This window comes from Ursus maritimus, unplaced genomic scaffold (genome assembly GCF_017311325.1).
Source record: "Ursus maritimus isolate PB19 unplaced genomic scaffold, ASM1731132v1 scaffold_21, whole genome shotgun sequence".
Taxonomy (NCBI): Eukaryota; Metazoa; Chordata; class Mammalia; order Carnivora; family Ursidae; genus Ursus; species Ursus maritimus.
This window is the reverse complement of record NW_024424564.1, coordinates 30,226,459-30,238,578: the sequence shown is the minus strand read 5'-3', so window position 1 is coordinate 30,238,578 and position 12,120 is coordinate 30,226,459. Positions and strand designations below refer to the sequence as shown.

Below are 12,120 nucleotides of genomic sequence, written 5' to 3'. Positions count from 1 at the left end.
ACACACACACACACACACACACACACAGCTTTATATAAAAATAATACATAGAAAAAACCCAAAATCATTGGTATCAAAAGTGGTTACTTTGGAGTGAGATTCTGTTGATATATAGTTTAGTGTATTTTCTAAATAAATGTCTTAACCAATTATAATTTTTATATTAAAATTATATTGCCTTTTGGGGCACCTGGGTGGCTCAGTCGGTTAAGTGTCTGCTTTGGGCTTGGGTCATGATTCCAGGGTTCTGGGATCAAGTTCCGCGTCAGGCTCCCTACTCGGCAGGGAGTCTGCTTCTCTCTCTAAGCCTTTCCCCTACTTGTGATCTCTCTCTCTCAAATAAATAAATAAAATCTTTAAAAATATTATATTGGCTTTTGAATTACAATTACATAAAGAATCATAGAATAATGAATTTTTACTATAGTTTTCATTTGTAAGAATAAAGTGGATACCCTTCAACAATAGTTCTAATATTTTTATAAAGTAATTAGGGATCCCTTTGCATATTAGTACATTGTGGCTCTCAGTCTTTCTGCTTTTTTTTTTTTTTTTTTAATTTTATTTATTTATTTGAGAGAAGGAGCGTGTGTGCGAGCAAGAGAGCACAAGCAGGGGGAGCAGCGAAGGGAGAGGGAGAAGCAGACTTCTCACTGGGCAGGGAACCCGATGCGGAACTCGATCTCAGGACTCTGAGATCATGACCTGAGCTGAAGGCAGACACTTAACTGACTCAGCCACCCAGGCGCCCCTCTTTTCGCCTTTTTATTTTTTCACCAAAAATTGTCATTTGTACTAGAAAAAAAACCCAAATAAATGGGTAGCAATATATCATCAGTCTTATTACTAGTCAGCTTCTGTATTTGAGGTGGGAAAGAAGTTTTAAGTAATCTACAATACTTAGAGTTCATTCACTCGTGTTTTACATAAATGCCGTTAATGATTCCTGAAACATGTGCAGTATTATTTTTTGTACCTGAAAACAGAGGAAACTGTTTACTACATTTGAGATAACTGTTTCACATTTAATAAATTAAATAAATTCTCCACAGTGCAAGGTGAAATTGCCTTGGTGTAGGAAATTTACTTTGGGGAAAATGTATTTAAAATATTGATGATTCTTAGCAACCGGTATGTCTAAATCTAATGTACAGGAAAATAAAAAGTCAGATATACTATGAGATGCCTTATTAAACTCTTTCAGATATGTATAATTTTTTAGAATGTGAAAATAATGAATAGGCAGTATAGTGTTTTATTCCTAAAGCACATACTAAATTAAACATTATGGAATGTACTTTTTATTTCTGCCTTTAAAACAATGATTTATAATCCTGAATTAAAAATTTGTGCTTTTAATGTGAAACTTCTTAGTAATGATAGCTCCGTGGCATATTTTAGCTTATGCAAATTTTTATATGTTATAAAATTGAATCTTTTCTATTTTTTTAAAGATTTATTTATTTATTTGAGAGAGAGAGACAGAGTTGGGGAAGGGTTGGGGAGGAGGGGCAGAGAGAAAAATCTCAAGCAGACTCCCAGCTGAGCAAGGAGCCCCACCCATGACCCTGAGATCGTGAGCTGAGCCAAAACCAAGAGTCTGACACTAACTCATTGAGCCACCCAGGCACCCCTAGGAGATTATGAATCTTATCTACTGAATTAAGTATTGGCTTTAGAATCCGTGTTTATAATTATAATAATTTATGTTATTTTTAAATCTACTGGTACGTCTGGGTGGCTCAGTTGGTTAAGCATCCAACTCTTGATCTCAGCTCAGGTCTTGATCTCATGGTCGTAAGTTCAAGCCCAGCGTGGAACCCACATTAAAAAAAAAATCTTTACAGAATTTATGGAATTCAAGATGCTATCTATTGTAAGACCCATAATAACTTTATATTAACATAAAAAAATTCTTAGAACCAGTGACTGCCGTTAGATTGTTATGCCAGTCTGCCTAGTGGTACTCTAGAGACCTAGAAGATTGTGAACAGGCCAGAATTTTATCAAAATTTTGCTACTTACCTCATAGAATGTGGCTTTTAGAGATTTTTTTCACATCGGCAATGGTAATAGTACTGTCTTTTCCTTTTAATGTGTTTTTTTATGTCTTGTTTTCATTGAGGAGTCTAAACCTGATGGATTGGTGGCTGACTCATCAGCAGGTAACTTTACCTAAAGCAGATATTTTTTCATTTTTCTTTTTCTCCTTGCTCATTCTTCTTTTTTACTTTTTATCTTGTCTCTGATGTCTGCTACATAAATTTGTATTGTGGTTATACTTTCTGGCTCTAAAACAGTGAAGATAATAGTCATATTTTAGGTTTAGAGTATTACCTGTGAACTTCATAATTTAGTCAGTCAACAAAAATCTTAGTGTTTTTTTAGTTCATTTTGTTCTGTAGTTATAAATAAACATCTGGAATATTACATGAATACAGATTAATGAAAAGTTAAACCTATTTTAAAGAGTGATGTACTCTTTTTCTCTTGGGATAAAATGATGAAACCAGCATCTTTGTAACTGACTTTAACTGGAGGAATGCTCAATGAATAATCAAAATTATATTTTGAGGTTAGGTGTTCTATTTACTTTCCCTCTGAAGTCTTTTTATGGGAGTGAAGTATTAGGAGTTGACTGCGTATTTTAATTAATTCTTTTTTTTTATATAAGACCTTGATATTAAACCATGTCTAACTTCATTTCTCATTATTATAAATTTTATTTAGAGATACAGAATATATTCCTTTTTTTGGTTCGTTGATAGTCATAGGAAAATAACAGAAATGTGAAATCAAAATAATCTTGAAACAAATATTTATGGATTATTTGGGCATGATGCTAAATATTCCTTTCATTTGTTCTTTATGTTTATAAATTATGACTTGTGGCTTAAATAATTAGATATGCTTAATTCTTGAAATGTTGACATACTCTCTTCGTAACTGGATGATAGACTCACCTTGATCATCTTTTTTTTTCATGTTGATTGTCTTTACTATAATTAGGATATAAGTAATAACAATTTAGGAAATGTAATTAGCATTAATTATGTGTTTGAATAACTGTGATACTTTTTTGTAGAATTACAGTCTTTGGAACAACAATTAGAAGAAGCCCAAACAGAAAATTTTAATATTAAGCAAATGAAAGACTTATTTGAACAGAAAGCAGCCCAACTTGCCACTGAAATTGCAGGTGAATTGAATCAGAGTTTTTTAGCTAGTAAATCAGTGTTGTTACCTTTTTGCCATTATATATCCTAGAAATAATGCATTGATTGTATTTTAGTGTATTGTATTTTAGTATGATAAGGCATTTGTTAAAGACTCTGGTGGTGATTACTGGAGTTTAATAATAGAGTTGCTATATAAATTATTTTGTTTGTCCTCTCACCTCCTTTCAAAGGCCTGATTTTCTCTGTAGAATTCTTGAAATTTAGAGAAGATGAATTTTCTTTTGGGGTATGCCTGAAGATTTAGCAAGTAACATTTTGGAGAAGTTAAAAAATATAGTATAGATTTAACATTTGGTTATGCTATCAATTACTTTTTTAAAAATTACATGCTTTTAGGTAAAATATGTGATTAAGTATACATTAAAATGCTAATTAGTAACAATGCTGTGCTGTATGGAATTTATGTAGACAAAAACATTTGATTATTTTAAGTTCGTCATTTCATGTAATCATAAGTTGAAGTTTATTGTATGTATGTATGGTTATCTAAGGAATATGAATTTGAATTAATGATATGTAGATATGCATATATAGGAATAGATATAATAATTACAATACGTGGGTATTTAAGAAACTGTATAATATACAGAAATTTATAAAACTGTCCTTTTCTAGAGTTAATGTCATAAAACTAATATTTATATAACTTTTTAATTAGATATAAAGTCAAAATATGATGAAGAAAGAAGTCTTCGAGAAGCTGCTGAACAGAAAGTGACACATCTGACAGAAGAATTAAACACAGAAACAACTATAATTCAAGATCTGAAGACCGAACTGGTAATTTAGAAACCATTTATTGGAATGTACTTTTATAATTTTCTACATTAAAAATGAAATACGTACTCTGATGAAAAAATTTTAAAAGTATAGCTTCCCTAAAATGGAGGAAATAAAAATTCCCCATAGTTCTGTCCTCTGCACATACACTAATAGGATTTTTTACATAGAAATGGAATCTAGGATGAAAAACTTATTACCTTACCATTTTTGTTTCTATCTTAATATTATCTGCCTTTTTTCTTTTCCATATCTGTATCTCTGATCCTGACCTTTCCCCGCACTTTGGTTTTATAAGTCCACCTACCTTTAGGATACTTCTGATTGCATTTCTAGCTTTCATTTCAGATTCAACAAGTGTAACATCAGGTCATCATATTTCCTCCTCAACTATGTTTCTGTCATTGGTATTAAACATCTTCAGCAGTCTCCCAAGGTGTAACAACCTTGAATCTGTCCTTGACTGCTTTCTGTCCTTTATTTAGCACTCAAATATATCAATAAAATCAACCATATCCAACCTGCAACAAAGCCTAATTATGCTTACATCTGCTCCTTTATTTTTATCATCAGTTTCCTAGGATAGAAAATGAGGCATTTATGCTTCAAAATGTGACATTTATCAAGTGATTGTTATGACCATTGAGTGTAGTTTGTGAAGAAAAGGAAAGCAAATAAAGCACTAAGGATAATTGTGAATTTGCTATTTTGCGCCTTGAGTGGTAATACTATTAAATAGGACATACATATGGGGAAGAGGAGAGGCTTGTTGGGGGAAAGATATCAGTGGTCAATGTTTGAGTCCAATAATTGGTATCAAAGATTATTTTCATTTTGATTTCTTTGTAGTAAAACCATATAAAAATGTGTGTTCTTTTAGTTTTTCACTAATGTGAAAATGTGCTCTACAGCTTCAGAGACCTGGTATAGAAGATGTTGCTGTGCTGAAGAAAGAACTGGTGCAAGTTCAAACGCTAATGGACAACATGACCTTGGAACGGGAGAAAGAATCTGAAAAACTCAAAGATGAGTGCAAAAAGTTACAGGCAGAACATGCTAACTCAGAGGTAAATAAGTTCAGTATGCCTAAATGTGATTGTTGTTAACTTTATACTATTGAGTAAAGCCAACATTTGAGACTTTTCTGAGTGATCTATCAAAACAGGATTTGACTCTCATTTGCTCTAAATGATAATTGTATATAGTCAGTCCAATCTGAGAGACAATATTTAACTTTGCTTTACGAAGCTAGACATTTAGAGAAGAATGTTTGTATAAGAGTACTGTTTTATTTAATAAATGATATATATTGTGGGGAGATGATATTTAAAGTTAAATTTGATCCAAGCTAGTCAATAAGTGGTAATTGAGTTTATCTCAGTTTGGTAGGGGTAAAGAAAGTAAGATTTCATTTTTTACAATGTATTACCAGTGTTGTTCAGAAAAAAATATTTAGGAAAAACTTATTTTCTAGTAGGCTTGTTCCTCACTTATCAATTATTGAATTATGTTGTTAAAAGAAATCTTAAAAATCAACTAGTTTAACACTTCACCCAGAACTCCCCTTTATAGCATCTGAAAAGTGATCCCCAACTCTTGCTAGGTGGTGTAGGGGGTGCGTATTTCTTCATAAGTCAGCCATTCTGTTGAGTTGATATTTGTTTTCCTGTAATTTACATGCACTGGTTCCAGTTCTCCTTAGGAATTACGCAGAATAAATTGTTCCTTTTTTCCACATGAGATATTTGAAGACTGTTCATATTTATTGAGTTCTTTCTCTTCTAGGATAAACATTTTCAGTTCCTTCTACCGTTTATCACATGACTTGACTTTGGCCTGTAAATCCTTGAGATACATAATTGTGTCAGTTTATGACAAACTCTAGGATATGTAATAAATACATTTGCTTAAAAATGCTAGCCTTTTCCCCTTTTACTGTATTTTAGAGGATATTTTGTTATCTATTAATATTCTGTTAACTATTATTTGTAGTTCTTAAGCTCCGTTATGTGATGTGGACCGCTGTTTTTCATATTTTCAGTTTAAAAAGTTGAGTTATAGTGACATTTCAGTTTGCATTTCTTTCTTGGAGTTTTTAAGCTAATGATCTAAAAGCCCCTCTATTCATAAGTAGTAACATAATGAGCTATGGAGTATAAATATTATAAATAACCGTGTCATCCTTTCTCTTTCTTCCTCCTGAATCTTATCAGTGGGGGAATGGTGAAAGTTTATGGGTATAACATGCATAAGCATGTGAAGCTTTATGATGCTTAGTACTTCAGGCTTTAAAGTTTATGAATTTCCCAAAAGTGATCTTTGTAGCCCAATGACATATAACCCCACAGTTTTTAAAACAATTTTAGGGAGTTCATGAACTTACTGAAGCCAGTTAAAAGGTTCTAATATGTAATCAAGGAGATGCTGAATAAAAGAAGTCTCATGAGGAAAAAAGCCCATTCAGATAATGTGAAAGCAGAAATACTTGAATTTGGGTGAATTGAGTCATATATTTCTGTGCTTCAGTAAGAATTACTTTTGATTAAATCTGCCTGCCCACTAGTATTTCTCAAATTTTTAAAAAATTATATTCTCTTTTGATTAAAAAAATTTCTTTAATGTTATTTGAAATTTCCAAACAAATGTCATAGGATGACTAAAATTGAATCATAATAATGGCATTTTTATGATATAGCTATTTTAAAGTGCAATCCTCTCTGACCTTTTCCAGCTGAGAATTATGGAGTTATTGTATGTTTACTTGTTAAACAAGTAGAATTTGAACAGGGAGAAGAAATTTATATATTTACTTGCGTTTGGGGAAAAATATACGTGGGGAAATATTTCTGAGTAATATTTAATAATTACTTTGTTTAATATGGAGGATTTTTGTAAATTTGCATTTTCACATAGATTAAATTATCTTTATATGTTACGAGGAGGTCATTTAAGATGAAAAAGTTTAACTAGAGTTATATAAGATTTGGGAGAAAAGGATTTAGTGTCTTCCTATACTGTCCTCTGTGAACAAAGGTGATGGTGGGAAACGATTTTTTTTCCCCCTCTCAGAAAGATGTTTCTGGAAAAGAAAGATGACGTAGAAATCCATTCTTCACATCTTCTTTCACATTTTCATAATATTTTTCTTTTTAAGGGTTTTGAAATAAATTTTATTTATTTATTTATTTATTTATTTATTTATTTATTTATTTTAAAGACTTTTATTATTTATTTGACAGAGAGAGAGAGAGCCAGCGAGAGAGGGAACACAGGCAGAGGGAGTGGGAGAGGAAGAAGCTGGCTCCCAGCGGAGGAGCCCGATGTGGGGCTCGATCCCAGGACCCTGAGATCATTCCCTGAGCCAAAGGCAGACACTTAACGACTGAGCCATCCAGGCACCCCTGAAATAAATTTTAAAATAGATTTGTTCTTGCTGAATAGTGACTTAATATTTCATCATATTTTTAGGAAAACAAGGATAATATTTACTTTCTACTTAGTTAATAGGTTTGTAATGATCGAGACCTCGCATTATACTGAAGTATTTTGAACAACTTTAGGAAATGGTAGCATAAGAGTCAGAGTAATATTATTATTGGAAACAAACTCTTAACTTTTTGAGCACCACTAGGTTTTGGATACCGTGCCAGGTACTTTAAATGTATGGTCTCATTTGTTTCTTTTAACCTGTAAGTGAAGTATTATGTTTGTTTATATGGAAGTAATCTGAAGCTTGGTGAAGGTAAATAACTTGTTTAAGTTCATGCACCTGATGTAAGGAAGCTAGGACTAGAACTCAGGTCTTCTCCAAAGCCTGCAATCTTTCCCTATCTCATTTTGAGTGGTCTGGTGATTGCCTTATAAGTGAATCTGTGCTATTAATCTTGACCTAATACTTACTGTTATTACTTTTTATATTTTGCCATATTGTATGTTGTAATATTTATATTGAATACAACTTAAAATACTTTTGAATTGTTTCATACCATTTTCATATTAAAAAATTAATGTGTAGATATTTCATTTCATTTAATGTTTATAACTCCATTTGTTTTTAGCTTCTGCTTACTTTTTAAATATATGACATGTATTTTACTAATTTATTAGAATTCAATCCTATTTATTCTCAAATTTGTTAGTGGATTGTAACACTTAATGAAAAAATTTATTTTATATATTACTACTTTACTGAAACTAAATATTGTTGTCTGAAACACAATACATTAAAAGGAATTAAAGGAGCTAAAAATGTAATGATTTATTTGGTATTTCTAATTGAGGCTGAGGACATAATATAATGTATATTATTAAGTATGTTCTTGTGTTCCATTACTTTCATTTATATATACCTTATGAATTCATTGGCATTTTTTTAGTCTAGATATTTTAGAAAAATAACTCATTCTAAAGCATTTGAAAATACTTTATAGTTATGTCATAGATCAGAAATTGAGGATTTAAGGATTAAAGTATTATTTAAAAAATTTACATTATTGAAAATATTAAAGCTATAATCAACTTATATTTGGTGTAGTCTTTAATGGAAATGATCTTTTAAGGTTCTTATTTGTATTCCAAATAAACTCATTTTAAAAGCCAAAATATTTATAAAGATGGAATAAAAATGATTATACTCACGCATAGTTATTAAAAAGAGTACTTAAATATCTTTTAAAAGTATGCAAATATCAGAGATCAGATTTAGTATGTCTGGGCATTTGTATTGTACGTTCATTGTGTACTTTTGTCAGTCTTGTCTTTCACCTTTCATCCATCATTTTATTATTATTTTTTTTCTGCTTTCTAATGGAGATGCTTAAACTTGAGGTAATGTGTTTTTTGGAAGGCTTTTAATGTTAGTAATACATAGCACCTTCTATTGTTGTATGGCAATTTTGTATTTTAAGGCAATCTCAGAACTTCAAAGATACTCTCATTTTTTTAATTAAGCAAATTTTCAACCATCTTTAAATGAGTATTTACTAATAGTAATATAGTATTAGAACAATAATTATAATTCTAAAGCACTAGCAGGATGTTTGCCCAAAATATCTTTCCTTAATTATTTTTTAAGATTTTTAGTAAAAATCCAATGTTAAATTCAATAACATGGCTTCAAGGAAATGCAGACTATTTTATTGGGTTTGATATTGGGTACAAAAATCTATTAACTCCCTGGAGACGAATCACTCATTTCTTTAGTGCATATTTTTTAATGTCTAGGATCAGCAACTATTTTAGGTGTAGGGAATACAACAGTGAGTAAGACAGAGTGCCTGCTCTGATAAAGCTTATATTTCTTTGTGGAAGCCAGACAAGATGTAAGTAAACCAAATCATGATAGAAAGTCAGTTAATGCTAAGTGCTATAAAGAAAAATAAAGCAGGAAAATTAACAAGTCAGGAAATGACAGATGTTGTCTAAGATGCAAAGAAAGGGGAACCCTCTTACACTGTTGGTGGGAATGCAAGCTGGTGCAGCCACCTTGGAAAACAGTATGAAGGTTTCTCAAAAAGTTGAAAATAGAGCTACCCTACAACCCAGCAATTGCACTACTGGGTATTTACCCCAAAGATACAAATGTAGTGATCCGAAGAGGCACCTGCACCCCAATGTTTATAGCAGCAGTGTCCACAATAGCCAGACTATGGAAAGAGCCTATATGTCCATCAACAGATGAATGGGTAAAGAAGATGTGGTGTATGGAATACTACTCAGCCATCAAAAAGAATGAAATCTTGACATTTGCAACAATGTGGATGGACCTAGAGGGTATTATGCTAAGCAAAATGATCAGAGAAAGACAATTACCATATGATTTCACTCATATGTGGAATTTAAGAAGCAAAATAGGATCATGGGGGAAGGGAGGGAAAAATAAAACAAGATGAAATCAGAGAGAGAGACAAACCATGAGACTTTCAATCATAAGAAACAAACAAACTGAGGTTTTCTGGAGGGGAGAGGGGTGGGAGATGGGGCAACTGGATGGGAAAAAAAAAAGAAAAAGGGCATATGTATGGGCAGTAGTGTAGTGGAGCTGATAATAATGTAGGACAATTTTAGATAGATGATCAGGGAAGGTCTTCTCAAGGAGGGTATATGTGAGAAGTAAGCAAGAATCAGGGTGAAGAATTGGGACCAATCATTCCCAGGAAGAGGGAGTGCAGCTATTAAAGCCTCAAGGCACAGATGAGTCTGGCCTGTTAAACAGTGAGGAAAGTCAATGTGAAGAGCCATCTTTGTTTGAATTTCACCCATAGTCATATTTGAACAGGGAATGTTTTTATTTCCTTGCAAATTTTGACTTTTTAAAATTTTTATTTTTCCCTCATACAAACATAATACATGATCATTGTAAAAGATTAAGATGATTTATAAAGTACAACAGAGAAAGTGAATGTTTTCTGTAATTCACTCCCTTCCTCCCCTTCTCCATGACTAAAATATACCCTTTGGTATAAATTCTTCCCACATCTTTCCTTTTTCCACCCTTGAGTAAAAATATTTCAAATGCTAGCTTTTAAAAAAATTCTAGTTAAAAAAAGTACATACTTAGTGTACAATGGATAAATGATACCTAATGTCTAGTTCTTTAGGTATTAAAATTATAAAATCATTTATATGAATGTATCTAAAAACTATAAAATTTTAACAGGATATTTTTGGATATATTTGCTTTACATTTTACTTGTTTTTTCTACATTTTGGAGTTAATCAGCAAGATAGATACTAGATAGATGTTACTCTTGGCTTACTATATTTTATAATCTTAAATGCAGAATCATAGTATTTTAATGAAATATACTCATAATTTGCATCTTAATATATACTGTTATTTCTGTTTATTATGTGTTACTCTGCTAAATCCTTTGATACATAGTACTTTAAAATAGCCAAACTGTTCCTAATATTTCTATTAACATCCATAATATTACTAACAGAAAATTATCTGAGATTCAGAGTTGTTAGAAATAGCAGTTTGAAATAAACTCCCAATATCAATGAAAAGGTTACATGATCATTTTAAGGAAGAAGTTATTAGGATATACCTTTAACTTGAATATAGTTAAAAATAACAAATATTTAAAGATTTCCTTCTTTGGGGCACCTGGGTGGCTCAGTTAAGTGTCTAACTCTTGATCTTGGCTCAGGTCTTAATCTCAAGGTCATGAGTTCAAGCCCCACATTGGGTTCCATGCTGGGTGTAGAGCCTACTTAAAAACAAAAAGACCCCCAACATTTCTTTCTCTTAAGGATACAATATCAGTTATTGAAACATGCTTTATAAGCTATAATTGTAAAGCAATATGACCAATTGCCTTTCATTGTATTAGAATTGGTTTATTTACGTGAATGTTTTCCTTAAAAGTTCTAGCCAGGAAGATATCTCAGACATGCTGCCCTTCATAAAAACATTCTTGAAACCTCTTTTAACTGACTTTAAGCCAGTTCGGAAAACAGTCAAAAAATGTTTCATTAACTTATGATTATTAAAATAAAATAGTATAAGCCCAAGTGTTTGATCATTCAGTTTAATTACTTAACCTCCTTTACAAGATGGTTTCCAAAACTTTAAACCAAAGCACTGTAATGGATGAAGATATATATACCACCAATGAGAATCCTTTTTAAAAAACCAAAAGTGCCACACATACTAGAAGGGTTTCCAAAAGAAGATCTCTTGGCATTATTGTCAAAATAAATCGATAGCCTTCTAAGGTTTCTCCCTTGAAAATGAAAGTACTTATTTGTAATATTGGATATAGACAACTACTGACGTGTTTATTAGGAAAAAAATTTTTAAAATTTATCTCTTTTTCATATGAAGTTATTTACTAATAAAGAATGTAGACAATGAAAATGATTGTAACTTCGGGAATGTAAAAACTGAAGCCAATAAGCAATATTAGAAATACAGAGTTATTTTGTTATTATCAGTTGCAGGAAACCATTCTTAAAAAGCAGTACTTAGTCTCTCTTTCCCTAGTTGTTGAAGCTCTCGTGTGTAGGAAGTTTCTGTTTCTAAGATCTTTGCTTTCTTTTCTGTTATTTTTTAAATGATCAAACCATTGTCTTAATTTCATTAAAAAGTGTTAAA

The 12,120-nt window shown here is 31.5% G+C and overlaps 1 protein-coding gene across 1 annotated transcript in view; it reads left to right on the top strand.

Moving 5' to 3' along the window:
- The window catches only part of EEA1 (early endosome antigen 1), a 112,559-nt gene that overhangs the window by 36,425 nt on the left and 64,014 nt on the right, over positions 1-12,120 (top strand). Inside the window, exons 6-9 of the mRNA XM_040637313.1 lie at positions 2,126-2,165; positions 3,086-3,199; positions 3,898-4,019; positions 4,931-5,086. Coding sequence (XP_040493247.1) covers positions 2,126-2,165; positions 3,086-3,199; positions 3,898-4,019; positions 4,931-5,086 — 432 coding nt within the window. The remainder of the gene's footprint in view (positions 1-2,125; positions 2,166-3,085; positions 3,200-3,897; positions 4,020-4,930; positions 5,087-12,120) is intronic.